Raw genomic sequence first — 19,394 nt, 5'->3', positions numbered from 1 at the left:
AATCAAATTCAACTCAGGGAGGGGCAAATTGCGTGGCGAAAAAAAATCTTGAAAACTTAGTTTATCCTTGTTGATTCAGAAGAAGGGGGGGAAATATATAAGACTTGAGACAATTTTCTATAAATAGGAAAGAATTCCTGGGTCAGGGCCAAATATTCTCACGGTGGCTTTAGACTGGACAAGTATTGTCCGAATAGTTGCTTGATGAAGTGAATTAAGCGCATGGGTGCCTTTGCAACTCGAAAGCTTAGTTCTGCTGCTGTATTTATTTTACAAGCTTGGTTCAGGAGCTTTATTTATGTATTGAGCTTGGTTCTGTTATTTGATTTATGTACTAAGGTTCTGGTATTTCAGCCATATACTAAAGTTGATTCATGCTGTATTTATGTTATGAGCTTTGTTCTGGTGCTGTGTACAGGTTATGAGTTCGGTTATGCTGTGGTATTTATGTACTGTGTTTGATTCTGGTGCGGTATTTATGTACTGTGTTTGATTCTGGTGCGGTATTTATGTACTGCGTGTGATTCTGGTGCGGTATTCATGTACTGTGTCTGATTCTGGTGCCGTATTTATGTACTGTGTCTGATTCTGGTGCGGTATTTATGTACTGCGTCTGATTCTGGTGCGGTATTTATGTACTGCGTCTGATTCTGGTGCGGTATTTATGTACTGCGTCTGATTCTGGTGCGGTATTTATGTACTGCGTCTGATTCTGGTGCGGTATTTATGTACTGCGTTTGATTCTGGTGCGGTATTTATGTACTGCGTCTGATTCTGGTGCGGTATTTATGTACTGCGTCTGATTCTGGTGCGGTATTCATGTACTGCGTCTGATTCTGGTGCGGTATTTATGTTCTGCGTCTGATTCTGGTGCGGTATTTATGTACTGCGTCTGATTCTGGTGCGGTATTTATGTACTGCGTTTGATTCTGGTGCGGTATTTATGTACTGCGTCTGATTCTGGTGCGGTATTTATGTACTGCGTCTGATTCTGGTGCGGTATTCATGTACTGCGTCTGATTCTGGTGCGGTATTTATGTTCTGCGTCTGATTCTGGTGCGGTATTCATGTACTGCGTCTGATTCTGGTGCGGTATTTATGTTCTGCGTCTGATTCTGGTGCGGTATTTATGTACTGCGTCTGATTCTGGTGCGGTATTTATGTACTGCGTTTGATTCTGGTGCGGTATTTATGTACTGCGTCTGATTCTGGTGCCGTATTTATGTACTGCGTCTGATTCTGGTGCGGTATTCATGTACTGCGTCTGATTCTGGTGCGGTATTTATGTTCTGCGTCTGATTCTGGTGCGGTATTTATGTACTGCGTCTGATTCTGGTGCGGTATTTATGTACTGCGTCTGATTCTGGTGCGGTATTTATGTACTGCGTCTGATTCTGGTGCGGTATTTATGTACTGCGTCTGATTCTGGTGCGGTATTTATGTACTGCGTCTGATTCTGGTGCGGTATTTAGGTATTTATGTACTGCGTCTGATTCTGGTGCGGTATTTATGTACTGCGTCTGATTCAGGTGCGGTATTTATGTACTGCGTTTGATTCTGGTGCGGTATTTATGTACTGCGTCTGATTCTGGTGCGGTATTTATGTACTGCGTTTGATTCTGGTGCGGTATTTATGTACTGCGTCTGATTCTGGTGCGGTATTTATGTACTGCGTCTGATTCTGGTGCGGTATTCATGTACTGCGTCTGATTCTGGTGCGGTATTTATGTACTGCTTCTGATTCTGGTGCGGTATTTATGTACTGCGTCTGATTCTGGTGCGGTATTCATGTACTGCGTCTGATTCTGGTGCGGTATTTATGTACTGCGTCTGATTCTGGTGCGGTATTCATGTACTGCGTCTGATTCTGGTGCGGTATTTATGTACTGCTTCTGATTCTGGTGCGGTATTTATGTACTGCGTCTGATTCTGGTGCGGTATTTAGGTATTTATGTACTGCGTCTGATTCTGGTGCGGTATTTATGTACTGCGTCTGATTCAGGTGCGGTATTTATGTACTGCGTTTGATTCTGGTGCGGTATTTATTTACTGCGTCTGATTCTGGTGCCGTATTTATGTACTGCGTCTGATTCTGGTGCGGTATTTATGTACTGCGTTTATTCTGGTGCGGTATTTATGTACTGCGTTTGATTCTGGTGCGGTACTTGTGTCTTGACTTTGGTTCTGGTGTTGTATTTATGTATTAAGCTTGGTTCTGGTACAGTATTTATTAACTGAGCTGTTCTTGTGTGAGTATGCTGCTATCCTGCTTCTTTCTGCACAAGTAGATTACAGGCGGACAATGCAATATATATTGTTTTTTTCTTATGACGAGGGGAGGGGTACAGGAATAAAAAATCAGCACAGGGCGCCATCTAGCAAGGCTAGTTCTGGTCGGCATTACACCTAAATTCTGATCTTGATTCCTTATACCTCGAAAAATATAAATGGAGTTTAATTGCTATTGTCTATAAGGCCTTTTCACTCGGGCATATGCATATTTTGTCCATCAACACGCAGCGTATTATGTTGATTCCCTGCATGTTTTTGCCTGTTGGCAGCTTTTCTATGTGTGTTAAAAAAAGTGCACAAAATCCATTGATTTTGTGCGTAAATACGCAGCGAATACGCAGGTTTCCTGTGTGTTTCCTAACGCCCTTTAATTTCAATGGGTTATTTCCATGCGTAATACGCATCAAAATAGGACAAGTCGTGTAAAAAGTCCGCAGCTGCTAATGAACCCATGGAAATCAATGGCCTCTTTTCACTTTTCACGATGCGTATTTATGCTCATGTGAAAGAGCCCCAACATATTGATTTACAGCTGAGTGCTTTATGCTTTGGTTTTTTTGCTTGTGTTTTCCCCTGCTGGGTCAAGAAGCTTTGTAATGTTGATACAACTTTTTAGGCTTATTTACATGTCAATTTGTGTTGTGTTCTTCTGAAGAACGTCCATAGAGTCAGAATACCTCGTACTCCTTTCTTATTCCATCTCTGGATAACTTGTAGCCATGTACAAAAGACGTATATGTTTCTTAGATGGAGTGAAATTCTTGGCAATAATCTTCAGTGATGATGCTCATGGGAGCAGTAGTCAAAACCCAGAGTTCTCCTAGTGGTCGTAAAAGTTCCAATGATGCCCAAGCTTAAGCTTCCTCACAGAAGACATGAGGTTTTCTCCAAGGATTTCCTGATACATGATTGAATCCATCTTGTCCTCCACGCTGCGGATTTCCAGTACCAAAAGGAAGCAGAGCATCACTGAGCCCCCGCCATGCTTCACTGTAGGCAGGGGGTCCTATACAGTGTGCTTCAGTCTTCCTCCTCCAGACATACTGCTGATCCAGAGGGCCCAAAAGTTCCAGTTTTGTTTCATCATCCCATTGAACAGAAACCCAGAATAATTTTGATTGCAACTGTAAATCCTCCATATTTTGTAAATTACAAGATGACTCCATGAGCCACTGGGTATTAGTGACCATTTATATTGACAAGTATTGATGGAGGTGTTGTGTTCTTCTACATGAATATGGTTATTTCCACAGATCTCATGATACAGAATTGTAATATTCTTCACGCAATTCTATATCGATAGGAAATATGCTGGGATTACAAAAGTCAGCCAAAGCTTTGGTGCTTAAAGTGAATCTATCACCATTTGTGATCCTACAAACTGCTAACACTGCTAGATAGGTGATGAGGAAACAAGCTTAGACTTGCCAGTGTTGATGTCCAGGGTAGCAATATAACCTGAAAAATAAATTTTATTCACTCATGTGCCATAATGCCAAGTGTCCGATGATTGTTTCTTTGCCAGGCAAGTGTCCACCTCTATCGGCCTCACTTATTTAGGCTATGTATTACCCAATATTTAAAGTGTCTGATCAATGGTGTTCCAACTGTTGGGACCCCCACCACTGGTGTAACTATAGGGGATGCAGGGGATGCGTTTGCACTCTGGCCCAGGAGCCTTAGGGGGCCCATAAGGCCTCTCTTCTCCATATAGGGAGCCCAGTACTATGAATAAACCATTATGTTAGTTGGGGGCCCCGTTACAGATTTTGCATTGGGGCCCAGAAGCTTTGAGTTACTCCTCTGACCCCCACTAACCATGATAACAGGGTTACTGTGGAAGCCTGTATGAATGGTGTGGCAGGCAATAATGCCCACTACAGTTCCATTTACTGCTGGAGATAGTTCTGTACTCGGCTTCTCTTCTGCAGTCCCATAGAAATGAGTGGAGCAGCCACTACTCTGTTCATACAGGTGGACACAGGCAGGATACCACTGGTTAGACATCACTGATCAGACACCCAACTGATTCACTGATGAGACACTCCATTAACCCAATTTCTTCTCCACTAGTGAGTTTTTGAATGCCTACATGGACCTTTAGGACCTCTGTATGATGCACTGTATTCTCCCCTAGAACCTCTAGGACATAATACCTCTGTAACAGCCCGCTCAGACCTTGTTATTGGCTCAGTCCAGGGGTTCCATCAGAGCTTGCATATAAAATCCAGAACAAGATCTGGACGGAACCTATCTTTGATATTAATGAAAACTGCTGAAAAGGAGACCACTAAGTCTCCTTTTTGGCAGGTTTCCGTTCATTCATGGCATTTTGTACTGGAAAGCATAACGTGATGGACTGCGCTATTCTTTCGGGCACAAAAAGTTTGGAAATGAATGGAAACTTGGTCCAGGTCCCATCCATAGGTGCCATTTTCACGATTGTAAACGGAAACCCTTACCGGACCCCAGGACGGAGTCCATAACAAGGTCTGGACAGGTCCTAATATGGTATGTAATTCAATGTGCCATAACAGTGTTCTCATGGATCCCACTTGAGGTGCAGTGTGTGCGCCCATAGATTTTTATGGGTGCAGTATTATGAATCCATAGAAAACATATGCCCAAATGCATGACCCTGAGCATTGCTCCATGTCCAACTCATGCCTCCAAATCAAAATACACATCCTTGGGTCCATCATTCAGGCCATACATTGCTTTCCCGCCTGTTTGCTCATCGGTCGCACAAACATACTCATTTCTTTAGTTTACCCTGTAAGTTGTTTTTTTTTCTCTAGTTTTGTTTCCACTGTTCTTGACTCTTCCTCTAACACAGTTGATGACTGGTAATATAAAGCACTCCACAATGTCATCCGGTGGGACATTTGCTGTATGTTGCACTCAGCTGTGCACACTTATCTTTTTAGGGTGAAAGAAGAACAAAAACCTCAACTTTCACAGTAAGTAACTCTTCCCCCGGTACAGTAGGCTTGACTTTTTTATGTTTGTTGTTTTTGTTTTGCTGTGTTTTACGCATCCTGCATACTTCGGTGGTGTTAGGTGACTTGATAGTCCTTGATAGATCGCATTTAGTATGTCTTGTGCTTTTTGACTGGCTTGTAAGATGGCTGCACGCAGCTTTCTTACCCCATCCACATTAGTTGGATGTAGACACCTTTGCCTGCTTGTGGACTTAGTTTTCTATGTAAGACCTGTGTTCCTCCTCTCGCTGGCTGAGTTTCGAAGCTGCCATTCTTCTTCCATCGGCTACTAGCTTTTTTTCCCTTGCTGCTTATCTGTAGTGATTTGGGGGAGACTACATGACGGGCCTTTCGCTTGTTCTTCTGGTTATAAAGTTGCATTATTTGCTTATTCAAACAGGTGGTTTCCCTTTAGTGGGATCACTGAACTGGTTAATAACGTTCTACTGCCACAACCAAAGCAGCAAAATGAGAAGGAGCCTGAGAAGTAAGTAAGCTGCTTTGCTTAGATTAAGTACAACCGCTGGAGCATTCGTACATACTACCGGATAGTATGTGGAAATGCTTTTAGATGGTCAATACCTGTTTACTTATAGAACTGCATTGCTTTTTGTTCCTTTTTGGGGGCGTATTAGTGCATTTATGGTAGAGCGAGACCCTTTGGGACTACAGTATAGCAGGCCCTTTATAGAAATGGTTGACTGTCAGGTTAAGCACAGAATTAAGGACAAGCCAGTTGCCCTGATTTGACTCTTTTTTTTTTTTTTTCCCCCTGCATCCTCAGGAATTGACTGCATACAGTATAACCTCCAAAAAGCAAAAACGATACAAACGTATGACAGTGGCAATGAATAATAATAATAAGGCTGCTTTCATACCTGTGGTAGGGTCAGTTCAGGGTTTCCGTCACTCTGCTCCAGTTTGGGAGGAAAGAAACTGAAATAAAATGGAAAAGCAGAAATGTTTTTTACCCGCATTGATTTTATTGGGGTTTCAAAAAATGGAAAAGCTTCCACTAGTTAGTTGCATTTTTCTATAATATAAAAAATGCCTGTAAATATAAATTCATGACTTCTCCAATGCAGAAATATTGAAGGTATCATTGCATACTTAGGCAGATTTGCCATTGGGAACAGCTGTCATGGAGGCTGTATTTGGCTGGGGAAGTTCATATGACTGGCCCATAGCTAGGGAAAGCAGGCGGGACTTGAGCCCCAGGCGCTGGGTTGGGCAGCGCAGTGGAGGGGTGCAAGAGGCAGTCCTCACTTCCTTCCCTGCAGGTCTTTACCCTTCTACCCTGCTCTTTACTCCTTCTACCCTGCTCTTTAGGCCTCATGTCCACAGGGAAAATCAGAATCCCTCAGCGGGACCCTCTTTCCCGCGGACATGAGGCTAAAAAGAAGATTAAACTTACCTGTCCGGAAGCTGCGGATCTTCCCTCCGTCGCGGCTGGATCTTCTTTCTTCGGCCCGGTGGATGTGCTCAGCACGCTGTTAGCATGCCGCGCGCATGTGCCTGGCACTCCATTTTTTTTTAACTTCTGCTCTTCGGCGCGGTAGAGCCCAAAATTCAGGTACGGGTGTGCCACGGATCCGGACGGCTTCCATAGGCTCCAATAGAAGCCTGCGGGAGCCGTCCCCGCAGGAGACCCGCACTAAAAATGGAGCATGCTGCGGGTGTTTTCCCGCAGACGCAATCCGCACCTCAGGGGAAAATGACATCCGCAGGTTCACGCTGCGGGAAAAACTCTGCGGATTTTAAATTACAATTTAGCAGTGGACATGAGGCCTTACTCCTTCCTTCCCAGCATTTTTCTTCTGATGCCTGTAACATGATACAGGCAGCTTCTTAGAGCTCCTCAGGATGGACATGAGTGGGGGAGCGGAGTGAGTCGGCAAAGAATGGAGGTTACTATCCAAGAAGCATCTGCTCATTGCTCAGTCTGCCTATATGAAATTCCACTCGCTGTAGAAGAGGTATGAGTGTCATCTGTGTAACTATATATATGTGTGTATGTGCATAGTATGCATGTATTGGTATGTGTCTGTGTATATTTGTGTATCTGTGTGTAATGTGCAAGCATGAATGCATAATTGACAGGGCTAAATCCACGTGCAGATCCGTACTAACAACCGTAACAGAGAGCCACGGATTTCGGCGCGGTTTATAGAGGCGAACTTCAGGCAGGGTTGTCCAACTAATTTTCACCAAGGGCCGCATCAGCATTATGGTTGCCTTCAAAGAGTTGCTTGTAATTGTAAGATTGTATTGTAAAGGATCTACTAAAAGGGGAGGGGTTGGTGAAAACAGACAGACCAGAGCAAGGCTGTAGTCCAGAAAAATTGGGACACAAGTCCCCCAACACAGACACATGACTCAAAACTGCCAGGTAGTCAGAGAAATGGAGTTAGCTTCTGGGAGTTAGCAGAACCTGGTGAAAGGTTCCCAAAAACTTCCTTAGGGCAGCCCACTTACTCACTGGGTTACACAGCAGTATAACACAACGTCCTCTCTCATCCATGCAGCAGGCTCATGGGATATGGACTGGCAGGCTGGAAAAGACTGACCTCTGCAGGATGGTAGCGAGGACCTGCCAGGATGTACAAGCTGCACCATAGTCTAAGTCCTAGCAAGCAGCGCTGTACTGCAGGATAGGCTCAGCGATAGAAGTGGACATCGAAGTCCACACCAAAGGTTCGGGGAGCTGCAGTAACAGCCACACCGCTCAGTATGATGTCACAGTGTAGGACCAAGATGGCAGCGACAATCCTGATACCCAGTGGCATGCTGCAAATGAGCCCACAGTGTACCAAAGGGTCTTCCCGGTACAGCTCATGACCCTCTGATTTAGAAGATCTTCTGCGTCAGACTCCGTGGGTCACATAAGATAAGATGGCAGGTTAGATTTAGCTCACGGGGCCTTGAGTTTGACACATGTGCCCTATAGTTCCGTTACCGGTGCTGAAAACAGCATTGTGACAGAATCCATGGACAAAAGCGAATGGAACCATTCACTGTCATTTGTGAGACCGACATCACTCTGGTGTCCGTTTTACAAGGGCTCTGTTGGTTTTTATTAGGAATATATAATGATGTGGTTGACTAAGCTATTCTGTACTCTAAATAAAAAGGAATGAACGGAACCCCTGACAAATGGACACCAAAGGGGAGTCTGTTTCACTAGTAGCAGACTGTAGTGAAAAAGGAGGTGGAACAACCACATGGCGGTTTAAATAGGCTAGATATTGTCAGGCTCGTGTGAAGCCTCGGTGAGGGCCTATATATATGTACCTGTATTGATAGGACATGAAACTGGTAAAAAGACGTAGATGGATTAGGGCGAACGAGCCTCCAAAAAACTTATTGAAGGACCGGTTAGGTGGAAGGAACTTTTTATTGGACGAAATTATAATTTCGCACCTACAAGAGATAGAACATATGGGTGGCAATAGACTTGGTCACACGTTCTTTTTTGACGCGTGCAGTGCAAATGTTTTTACGTGCGTAAAAACGCCCGTGTGACTAAGCCCTGAAGGTAGTCCAACAAAAAAAACACTATCCGTTGGGTATCGTAGTAATCGTACCGACCCACAGAATAAAGTTATCATGCAGGTTTTGCTGCATGGTGTACGATATACAAACAAGACCCCCGCAAAAGGCGCAATTACGGGGTTTCTTTCCATTCACTCTATTTAGATATTTTATTAAGTTTTCCAGTACATTAAATATTAGAATTAAAGAATTCAACTCATCCCGCAAAAAAACAAGGTCCCTGACAGCTACGTCAACCCACCTTATTCACACGGGCTACAAAATTGTGTGATTTTGTAGCGCTACAAAAACGCAGTAATAAGAAGCCCATGGTTTCCAATGGGCTCATTCACGTGAGATGTTTTGTAGCCTGAAAGAACCCATTGGAAACCATGGCCTTCCCATACATGCGTCTTTGTAGCGCTGCAAAGTCATCTGATTTTGTAGCCCATGTGAAGAAGGTAAGGTGGCAAAGTTGCACGATTTTGTTGCGATGCTACAATGCTACAAATCGCATGTATATGAATCCCATGCTTTCCTATGGGTTAACTCACATGTGCGATGTTTTGTAGCATGTGACATCCCAACACAAAAACCTTGCAGGTCCTGCGATATGCATGCGGCTCGTGAGATCTTGTAGCCTATGTTTCCTTATGGAGCCTTCCTTTCTGTTGCATCGCATGAAAACATGATTTTCGTGCAGTGCAACTTCGACAGTAGGAAATCGTACTGTCAAAGCCCTAACTGCAGGAAGAAAATGAAGAAAAAAACACATACATCACCTTAGAAGTGCTGTCAGCTTGGCCGCATCTTCTCCACGGGTCCCCGGCACTATTCTTCTTCATCTCTTCTGGCCGGGGATTGAAAAATCCTGTCCTCCTTGAAGCGCTGTCTCCGATTAGCTGATGCTTAGCCAATCACAGCCAGTGCTTAATAAACCAATCATGGGCCATTCATTGAGCGTTGGCTCTGATTGACTAAGTGTCAACCAATCACAGCCAGCGCTTTCAGGAGGCAGGGGTTTTTCAATCCCTGGCCAGAAGAGATGAAGAACAGTGTTGGAGACAGGGAAGAAGCTGCAGCGGAGTCCCGGACAGCACTTCTAAGGTGATGTAAAATTATTTTTCTTAATAAGGCTCATTTTTGGGGTAGGGCTTATATTTTCTAGCGGCGGTGCCCTGTCGCCCACGTAACCAAGGCCTAAAAGTTATGTTTTTTTGACTGTAGGGAAGAGAAACCAAAATGAAAAAGTTAAAATTGGCTGCATCCTCCGGGGATTAATTGAGGGAGCTGCAGAAATTTGGTGGCCTGGCACCCATCATTATATTTATGGCATATCCTGCAGATAGGCCATATTGTTTATAGTGGGACTACCCTTCAATGCATCTAACAATCACTCCTAGTGATCCCTAGAAGACTATCTCAGGCAATTGCTACTTCCACATCTCCTATCACAGATAGTTACGGAATTGCTATTTATGCTGCACCTCCAATATTACCAGAAGCTTCCCTTGTGATTTGCGTAGCTATAAATACCAGTTACTGCAGACTAATTAGCGAGAGAATAAGAGCGTGCCGGTGGACGAGGTGCGATGGCGTCTGTATATAAATAAACTTCAGATTTTCAACCTCTTAATACTTTCCAACAGCTCAGCAGGGAACGACTAGAGAAGTGCGCTCAATCATGTGTCTATTTAAAGGACTGGACGGAGAAGGCGTTTTCACTTAGGCTCCTTATTGTCATTCATAAAAAGGTTTCTGCATCTGGTGGTGTCAGTATAATACAGTCCATATAAAGTTTAACAAAGAAGCGGCCATCTGTTCACGGGGTGTTTAGCAGCAGCTTCACATGCTTTGTTTAGCTGACAGAGGCCGATGGCTGCCGGCGGATGACAGTGAGGACACACAGACTACTTCCTTTTCACAGCCGGCTTTACAATGATCAGCACTCCCTATTCATCGGCGTCCTTTACACATTATATGGGACCTTTCACACGGGACGGAATATTCCACAACAGCGTTGCCCTCCTACGGAATATTCAGCCCCAAACTCTGCACTGCGGAATTGAAAATAGCAGAACCCTGTCGGCAATTCCACATCAAAATCCGCAGTTAGCAGCGTGGATTTGGTGCGGAATTCAGGGAAGGCGTATTCCGAAATGCTGTTATGCAGAATATTCCTTCCCGTGTGAAAGATCCCCAAGGCTGGCTTCACACGGCCATATTTGCGTGCACACGATATGATTTAGATGGATTGTTCACATGTGCATATATTTCCTGGGCATTTCAGTCATGGGGAAAAAAAGTGCAGCATGCTCCATAAAAGTCCGAATACACTAGGAGATGCGTGAAACCACAGCGTAGTTGCGCAGGAAAAGAACACATTTTCAACTGATTAAAACTAATTATGGCTGGGAGCATCAGGGTGTATTTTTTTGCATGTACAATTGCGCACAACTTGTGCACGCAAAAAGTACAGTAAAATTTGACAATGCGCACACAAAAAAAAGCAACATTCGTTCTGCGAAAACACTGTGCTCATACACATACACTCGTGTGAACCCGGCATAAGGGCTTAAACAGATTGGTGCATGCGCTAATACACTCTGTAGCGGCGAGCGCAATAGCGCATAAACCAGGTTTTTTAAAATTTACTATTCAAACTCCAGACTATGGCGTGTGAGTTTGAAAAAACCTAGGAAGATAGGTCCTGCCCTATGTGCAAGAAAGATAGAGTAAGTCCTATTTTCTCTTGAGCTTAGTATTAACACAAAAGAATCCCGATAGTGAAAATGAAACCATTAAAATCAGTAGTTTTGTTTCATCCCCTTTTGCAGCCATGAAAATCACAAAACTGGACAAAAACACGTCTATGTGTTTAAGCCCTAAGGGCTCTTTCACACAGGCGTAATGTTCACGCAGAATAGACGCGTCACTGATGCCCGCTGTTGCAGCCAGCTCCCACTGAGGGATGGCACAGACTCACTTCTGAACCCATGCCATCCACAGGATATAAGTTTATGTTCTGTTGCGTTAAGTACCATGCATCCAGGATGTAAACCCGTGTCCTGTGGCGCTTAGGAGTCGCAGTGTAAGGGCTTATGTCCACGGGTGTATGTGTAAAACTGCCTTTTTACTCTGCCCTTCCTCAAATTTCCCGCTCTATTCAGAGCGGGAATGCGTTTCAAAATGTTGCCCTCTTGCAATGCCTGCGTAGGAAAAGCGCTTTGATACAGAGGCCATAGACGAGCTCCGTATCATACGCAGAGAAATAGTGCATGCTGCGATTTATTTCTCTGCCGAATGTAAACACTGTCTACACACACTGGTGTACATGAAAGAATGAAAGTCCATAGCCTTTCATTGCCTCCATTCACTGTGTATCACATGTGCATGTCACGCACGCGTAATATGCAGTGAAAAAACGCCCATGGACATTAGCCCTAAGGGCTCCTGCACACTTGCGTTTTTCTTGTTTTTTTTCACACGATATCGCTGCATTTTTTTCACACAATTGTCAATGGGCCTTTCTAATGTTAAAAACGCATCGCAAGTTGGTGCTTTGCAATTTTTGTACGATGGGTTTTTAACATTAGAAAGTCCCATTGCAAATCGCGTGAAAAAAATGCAGCAATATCGCGTGAAAAAAATGTGCTCTAAGGGCTCCTTTCCACTGGCAATAGACATATCGCTGCGAGAAAATTGCATCGCAACGCTGCAAAAACACAAGCTTTTGCGTTGCGATGCGAGACATCTGGTTTTCCATTGCTCTCTATGGGCGACAGAAAAATGCAAAACGCTGAAACAATGGGATTTTTAATCCTCGCTTGCCCTTAAACATCGCTAGTGGAAAGGTTGTCATAGAACAACATGTGGGGGACTTTCTTGCGAGAGCTCGCACTCTCACATCGCACTGAAACCGTGCGATTACCTCGCCAGTGGGAAGGAGCCCTAGCTGTCATCTAATTTTTATTTTTACATGTACAGTATATTTGATTCTAAGCATTTTTGCAATATGTTTTATTAGCCTATTCTGTAATTTTTACCTTCAAAACCCCTCGTCAGCTATGCTGTTAGGTGAAGATGTTGCAAGTGAAATCCGTATTCACTTAACTGCATGCCAGAAGAGGGCGCTCCAGCTGTATCTGCACTGTTTTCTCTAATGCAGCTGCAGATTTAGCTGTCCCCATTATATACTGTATTAACACTTTTAAAAAATATTTTAATCATTTTTAACTCCTTGCCCTCCCCTGTTCTGTCCCTAAGTGCTTGTTTTATTCCTCTTGGCCGAGATCTCCCATTAGTCTTGGCAGCTCTGTCCCTGGTGCTGTAAAGGAAAAGCTGTTCTATGCTGCAGACAGCTTCTCCCCTTCACAGCATCCACTCCCTGATGAGCCTGATGTACCTACACTAACCAAAAACTGGATAAAGTGATGAACAGAAATACTCCGTTTGCAGCCTAAGTTGCCATTAATTTGTAGCCTAAATTCACCCACATTGAAGCCCCCACTGTCCATGAGTACTGTGTGTAAACCCTGGATGCAGGGTCTATAGCAGCAATAGCGGTCACGCCAGCAGGTTACAGGCAGTATCTGTGCAAAATCAAATGTAGCTACAAAATATAAGGATATTTCACAATAAAGAATCTTCTACCTCATTAAGGACCGGTCGGGAACAACATTGGAGAACGCACAATACAGCAAAATACTACTTGAATGTAATTAATAATTTAATGCTGTAAGTCAGCATATACAAAAATGTCAACGGAAAGCAAATCCATAGAGCTCTCCCACAAGGTGATTGATGTGCAGATAAAGTACATGTAATAAAAGTACTAACAATAACTGGATGTAGTATCACATATAGAAGCAGATGCAGTGATGCTTATCTGCCTTGTTGTAGGGCTCGTGCACACAGTTGTATCATTCTGCGTATTGTGCAGCATGTGCTCCACAGAAGTCTATGGGAAGTGTGCAAGGTGAATGCCCTAAATCAGTACAGAAATTTTAGCAGCAGATTTGATACAGGAAGCTTTCAGATTTCTGCCATAGACTTCAACGGTGAGACCAAAACCCGCATGAAAATCAGCAGCAAATCTGCAACGGGGAGGGTATGGTCAGATGGTGGAATTCCACGTGAATTCTGCCACTAAAATTCACTTTTTCTGGTGCTTATCCGCATGCAAAATGTGAACTGTCAAAGGGCAAAATCCACATGCCGGAAATCTGATGCAGAAAATCGCCTTTCTGTGCGTTTCCGAATCAAGAAGGGACCTGTCATCTCTTCATGCAGAAACACACGGGATCCACATTTTCCACATCAAAAACGCAGACAGAGAAAATTACACACAAGGATTTGTGCAAAAATCCAGTTTAAAAAAAGACACAAGGAATCCGCCATAAGGCTGGCTTCACACGGGACAGATTTCCAGCGGAATTCTCGCAGATTGGCCGCAGCGAAAACACGCAAGAATTCCGCTGGAAAAGCGCAGCTGCAGGTTTTAAAGCAGCTTTGCCGCCTGCATTTCCACTGGTGCCACCTCTCCCCATAGAGAGGAGAGAGGCTGCTGCAGAGAAAAGAAATTGACATGCTGCGTCTTTGTTTTCCACGCCCCATGGCCGTTTCTGCACAGCTTGACCACAGCATGTGCACAAGGTTTTGGCAAAATCTACTTTGCTGGCTAATCCCGGGATTAGGAGCCGCGGACGGAATTGACGTGTGGACAACCCGCACGGAAATTCCGCAGCAATTCTATTCCGTGTGAACCCAGCCTAAGGGTTTTCTCACACGGTGGAATTCACAGTGGAATTTCATTAAAAAATTTGTTTCTTTTTGACACGGTTTTCAGCATGGATCCGCATGCGGAATCTGCCCTGTTAATGGGTGAAATCTGGATGTGGAATTCCGATGCAGAATATCGCCTTTCTGTATGCAGATTTTACCCACTGACGGAGCTAAATCTGTGCTTGGAACCACGCCAAAACCGTGCTAGACAGTTTGTAGACGCAGAAAATGCCACCGTGTGTACATGTCCTAAGTGTGCATTCGGAGAGCAGCTTTCTGCAGCAGATCATCCACATGGAAAATGCAAAGGTAATCAGAAGCAAAATGCTTAAGAAATTCACAAAATTAGCGAATTTTGGTTTGGATCAGTGGATTTTACGCTTTCAATTGCATTTACATTGAGGGTGACATCTGCTGCAGATCCACATCTGCAATAAAATTTGAGACAGACTGGTTGCTAAGTGATTCTCTACCTAACTACAACTTTTTAAATAAGGGTGTTAAGGTGTACTTCCCTAGCAACCAGTCTCTTAGGTCAGAAAATGGTCAGAAGACCTGGCAGTATTAGTGAGCTGGTGATGCCCCCAGATTGCTACCTGGTGAGATCCTAGAACTCCTATATGCAGGAATATTTGTGATATTTGTTTGACGTCCGTGCGTAAAATCTCTTTTACGAAGTTCTGAGATGACGGCGACGGGGCTTTCAGTTTAGGAGCAAAAAGTGACTTTTAATCCAAGTATTAGGACAATAGTGGGTTCTACGGGCGGGAAGCTTTTATCACTTGCTGTCATCACATCTGTGTGTTGCATGTGTTTTGCATGTTTCTGTGCTTTTACTTGGCTTATAAACAAAATACAACTTTTTGTACATGTTATTGCTTTTGTCCTTTTTAACCCTTTTCCTCCTGCAATGATCTAGCTAGGACTGGAAAACTTCAGCTGTGCTAAGGGCCCATTTAGGCTGCATGCACACGGCAGAGCCGGTTGCATGCGGAAAGCAGCGACGTCCGTGCATACCTGCTTTCTTCAATCTTCATCTGTACTGCGGACGGTCCGCACGGCTCGTTGTCGGACATGCACAGTACAGATTTTTTTTTTTAAATCCTGCTTTTCCCACATAATCCGCAGCCCGTCTGCAATGTCAATTGTGGAGGGGCCGCGGGTCGGACAGCCTCATTGACTTCAATGGAATCTGTCCGTGCGGACACAGCAGGAAAATGAAGCGTTCTGTGATTTTTTTTTTAATCTGCAGGCGGAAAGCGCAATTAGTTTCTACTCGTGTGCAGGAGGAATAACTTTTGCATAGCATGGGTGGTATTTGCTGTGGAATCTGGAGGCGGTCGCCCGCTTTGGATTCCGCAGTTCAAATTCACCCATGTGCATTCACCTTTACACGAGTCGACTGTTGGGCGTAGAAGCGCTGGCGGTCATCGCAGCGATGATCTCTCCTGTGCTTTCATATAGTAGTGATCATTGCTCAGTGAATGGCAGCAGAGCGTGACCGAAATACCTCCAACCGTCCACCTCCATTCACAGTAAACAGGCAGTTGTTCATAGCAGGACGACTGCCTGTTCATACGGGGCGATCGTCATTCAGTTTTTAAGTATGAAGAAACTGAACAATGAGAAGCGAACGAATTAGGTAGGTAGTTGGATCATGGTGGTTTCCTGCACCAATAGCACCAGCAAGTGAAATGGGTTCTATGCTTTTACTATAAATGCTAATGGTGTCGCATAATGATGGAATTAATAGCAATAATGCAGAAGCAGAGAGTAAGGTTGAATCGGTAGGCCTCACTTTTACTAGCACCATGACTTTCTGTAGTTTAGGCAACCGATCCTCCAATCGCAGGCTCCGTATTGTTCTCACACAACTGCCTTCTGGCCAATCCCATTAGGTCTCTCATTTGGCAGACTGGCCAATGATAAAAATCACTGCCTGCAACCAATGGTATGGCTCTATCATATCCTGTTGCTAGGCAGACTTCCTTACTCATCAGGTGGCACTGCTTTAACCCATTCCTGGACCTGGGGTAAGTGATTTGTAGTCCCCTTCTACACAAGCATTTACACTGACTGATTCGTTGAGATTCCCATGATCCAGCGAGAATCGGCTCCTGAGGCTGCATTCCCATAGGCGAGAATCTAGCGCGCTTTTTGTGCGTTGCAAGATGCACCAGACTCGCACGAATATGAACTCCATTCTTTTGAATGGACTTATTCACATTAGCGACTTTTTTTTTGCCCTCAGGGCGGATTCAGACGAGTGTAGGCGCCACTACTCTCCACGGCATGGAGCGTAGTTATGCCTGAACGAGGGGAATTTCCAGAGCGCAAGAGTTTGAAAAAAGCCGCGTTAAGACAGAGGTTACCCTATCTTTCCTGCAGTATTCACGTAGGTCCTATCTGTTCTCGGTCGTACAATTAGCGGGCGAGAAAAGACCTAGTGAAAACAAAACCACTGAAATGAAATCCTATTGATATCAGTGTTTGGTTTTGTTGGGAGGCCATGATTATCACGGCCACGTAATGGGAGAAAACCGCCTGCTCAGCGATGCTACGAGGATAAAAATCACAGCGTGTTCTATCTTTTGGACCTTGAAAGACATCACGTGGCCGTCGCGTGCCGTGCGATGTGATGTTTACCCGCTGAAAACAATGTAAAATACAACGCACGTGAAACAAGCGCTGGGTGATTGCAGTTAGACGTGAAAAGGGCAAGTTGGTGTGTGCGAAATCGGGCTGAGAAACCTGTCCCAATATTGCGCTTGTCAGCGTGCATTTTACCTACGGATGCGAGGCGTTTTCTAAATTTCCGATCCTCCGCTGCTTGTTTCATGCGCATCGAAGGATTGGCAAGTGTTTCGCATTGTTTTCCATGGGAGATATCACACTGCACTCACGTGCACTTCGGACGGCTTGCGATGTGCTTGACTGTAATGCGTTCTGAGGGACTCGAAAAAATAGGCCACGCAGTGATGTTTTTTTTACCTCACTGAAAAAAAACGCCCATGTATGTGACTCCATTCAAAAGAATGGAGTTCATATTTGTGCGAGTTTTCTGCCTCATGCAATGCACAAAACTCGTGCAAGATTTTCACTTGTGTGATTGGAGCCGGAGTCTGTAGGATTGTACCGTCACAACGTGTGCATTTTAGAATGTCAACTATTATTGCACGAGGGCGATAAGCAGCTTCTGGATACCTCCGGTTATTACTTCCCCCAATTACTGAAGCGGACAGGCGTCATAGCCTGCAGGATGGCAGTCGGGCACCCACCAGTCGTCCCGTGTAAAGGTACCTAACGGCAGACTTCTATGGACAATGGCGCTACCACCGCACACGTTAGATTGTTGTTAATGTATGTCCAGCCATACAGCACATGACACAGCGTGGCTTTACACGGGACAACTAGTGTCTAAATAGTCGCGCAAAATATTCCCCGTAGGGTGGATTCATATGGGCGCATTTGCGCAAGCAATACGCAAGGAATAGAACTCATTTCTGTATTTTGCGCACACTTTGCTTATGTGGAAATAAACACAGCATGCTCTACTTTTGTGCACTAAAAGGTACCCATAGAAGTCTATAGGAGTGTGCAAATACACGAGCAATACGCAAGGAGATGCGTGAAACACTGCGCAATTCTGTGGGAAAAAGAACACATCTGGAACTTAGCAGACGAAATAGCTATTTAAAACGGGTCGTGGTTGTGTCCTACGCACAAAAAACCATGTACATGGAAAACGTACAGTAAAATACACAGACACGTAGCGCAAATCCGTTGCGCTGAAACATGCATATAAGCCTATGTTAAGCCACCCTAAAGGTCCGTGCACACGTTGCATAAACGCTGTGGTTTTGCTGGGGAAATGGAGCAACGTCGCAGGTGAGGGCTTATTCACGCGACCAGGTTTTCAGCCATGTAAAAAAAAAGCGGCAAAAAAACCCGCAACAACGCGAAGCATTGGATTCCAATGCATTAATTCAGATGGACGATATTGTGCAGCATAAAAAAATCGTGCTGGAAAAAAACAACACATACACGGACATTTTTGGTCACTGGTTTTATATGCCACGTGAAAAGATAGGACTTGCCCTATCTTTTGCCACAATACGCAGCAAGGTCTCATAGACTTCTATGGAAGCTGGAAAAAAGAGAGAAGATTTGCCCTGCAGACAACGCTAGGGAAAGAAGGCAGCTCACTCTATTTAGGGATTGTTGGTCATTCCGAGCATTTTACCGCGATTGCAGGTTTTCATCGCTTCTGCGTATTTTTTTGCCGTATGCAGCAGCGCCCTGTGTGAATGGCTAAAAAATACGCGCATAAACATTTACGTGTATGATTTGCATGTATAAAAAGTACAGTAAAATACGCACATGTGCACGCAAATATGCAATGCCCATTGTCCAAATAAGCTTACGCCCTTGTGAAACTGCCCTTAAGGAGGCTGAACACAGGCATATTTGCACATGTTTTTACAGAGAATAGAACCCATTGACTTCAGGCTGCCATGAATTTCTGCCTTTGAAGACGAGCCTGTAGAACAGAATGCCTGACAAAATGCAGTATAACATAGTACTGCAGTATACTGTATAAGTGATCACAATGATCTTAAGTTCAAGTCCCCTATGTGGACTAAAACAGAAAATTAAAAATAAGTGAAAAAAAGTTTTGTTAATAATTACAAAAAATATATAATATGGGATGGACTGCGGATGTACCGGCTAGCACGCCGGCGCACATGCGCAGTGCAGAAAATGACACATCGGCGATGACTGCAATTGAAGCCGTCCGTGCTTCTC

At 44.3% G+C, this 19,394-nt stretch overlaps 1 protein-coding gene across 2 annotated transcripts in view; it reads left to right on the top strand.

The window, feature by feature from the left end:
- The window catches only part of RIMS2 (regulating synaptic membrane exocytosis 2), a 690,919-nt gene that overhangs the window by 79,399 nt on the left and 592,126 nt on the right, over positions 1–19,394 (top strand). The window contains exons 2-3 of one of the 2 annotated variants that reach the window (XM_066578099.1): positions 5,220–5,252; positions 5,674–5,760. The exons of the other annotated variant lie outside the window; for it this stretch is intronic. Coding sequence (XP_066434196.1) covers positions 5,220–5,252; positions 5,674–5,760 — 120 coding nt within the window. The remainder of the gene's footprint in view (positions 1–5,219; positions 5,253–5,673; positions 5,761–19,394) is intronic. 2 annotated transcript variants of the gene reach the window in all.

The sequence above is a fragment of the Eleutherodactylus coqui genome, chromosome 9 (genome assembly GCF_035609145.1).
Source record: "Eleutherodactylus coqui strain aEleCoq1 chromosome 9, aEleCoq1.hap1, whole genome shotgun sequence".
Lineage (NCBI taxonomy): Eukaryota > Metazoa > Chordata > Amphibia > Anura > Eleutherodactylidae > Eleutherodactylus > Eleutherodactylus coqui.
This window is presented reverse-complemented; position numbering and strand designations above follow the sequence as displayed.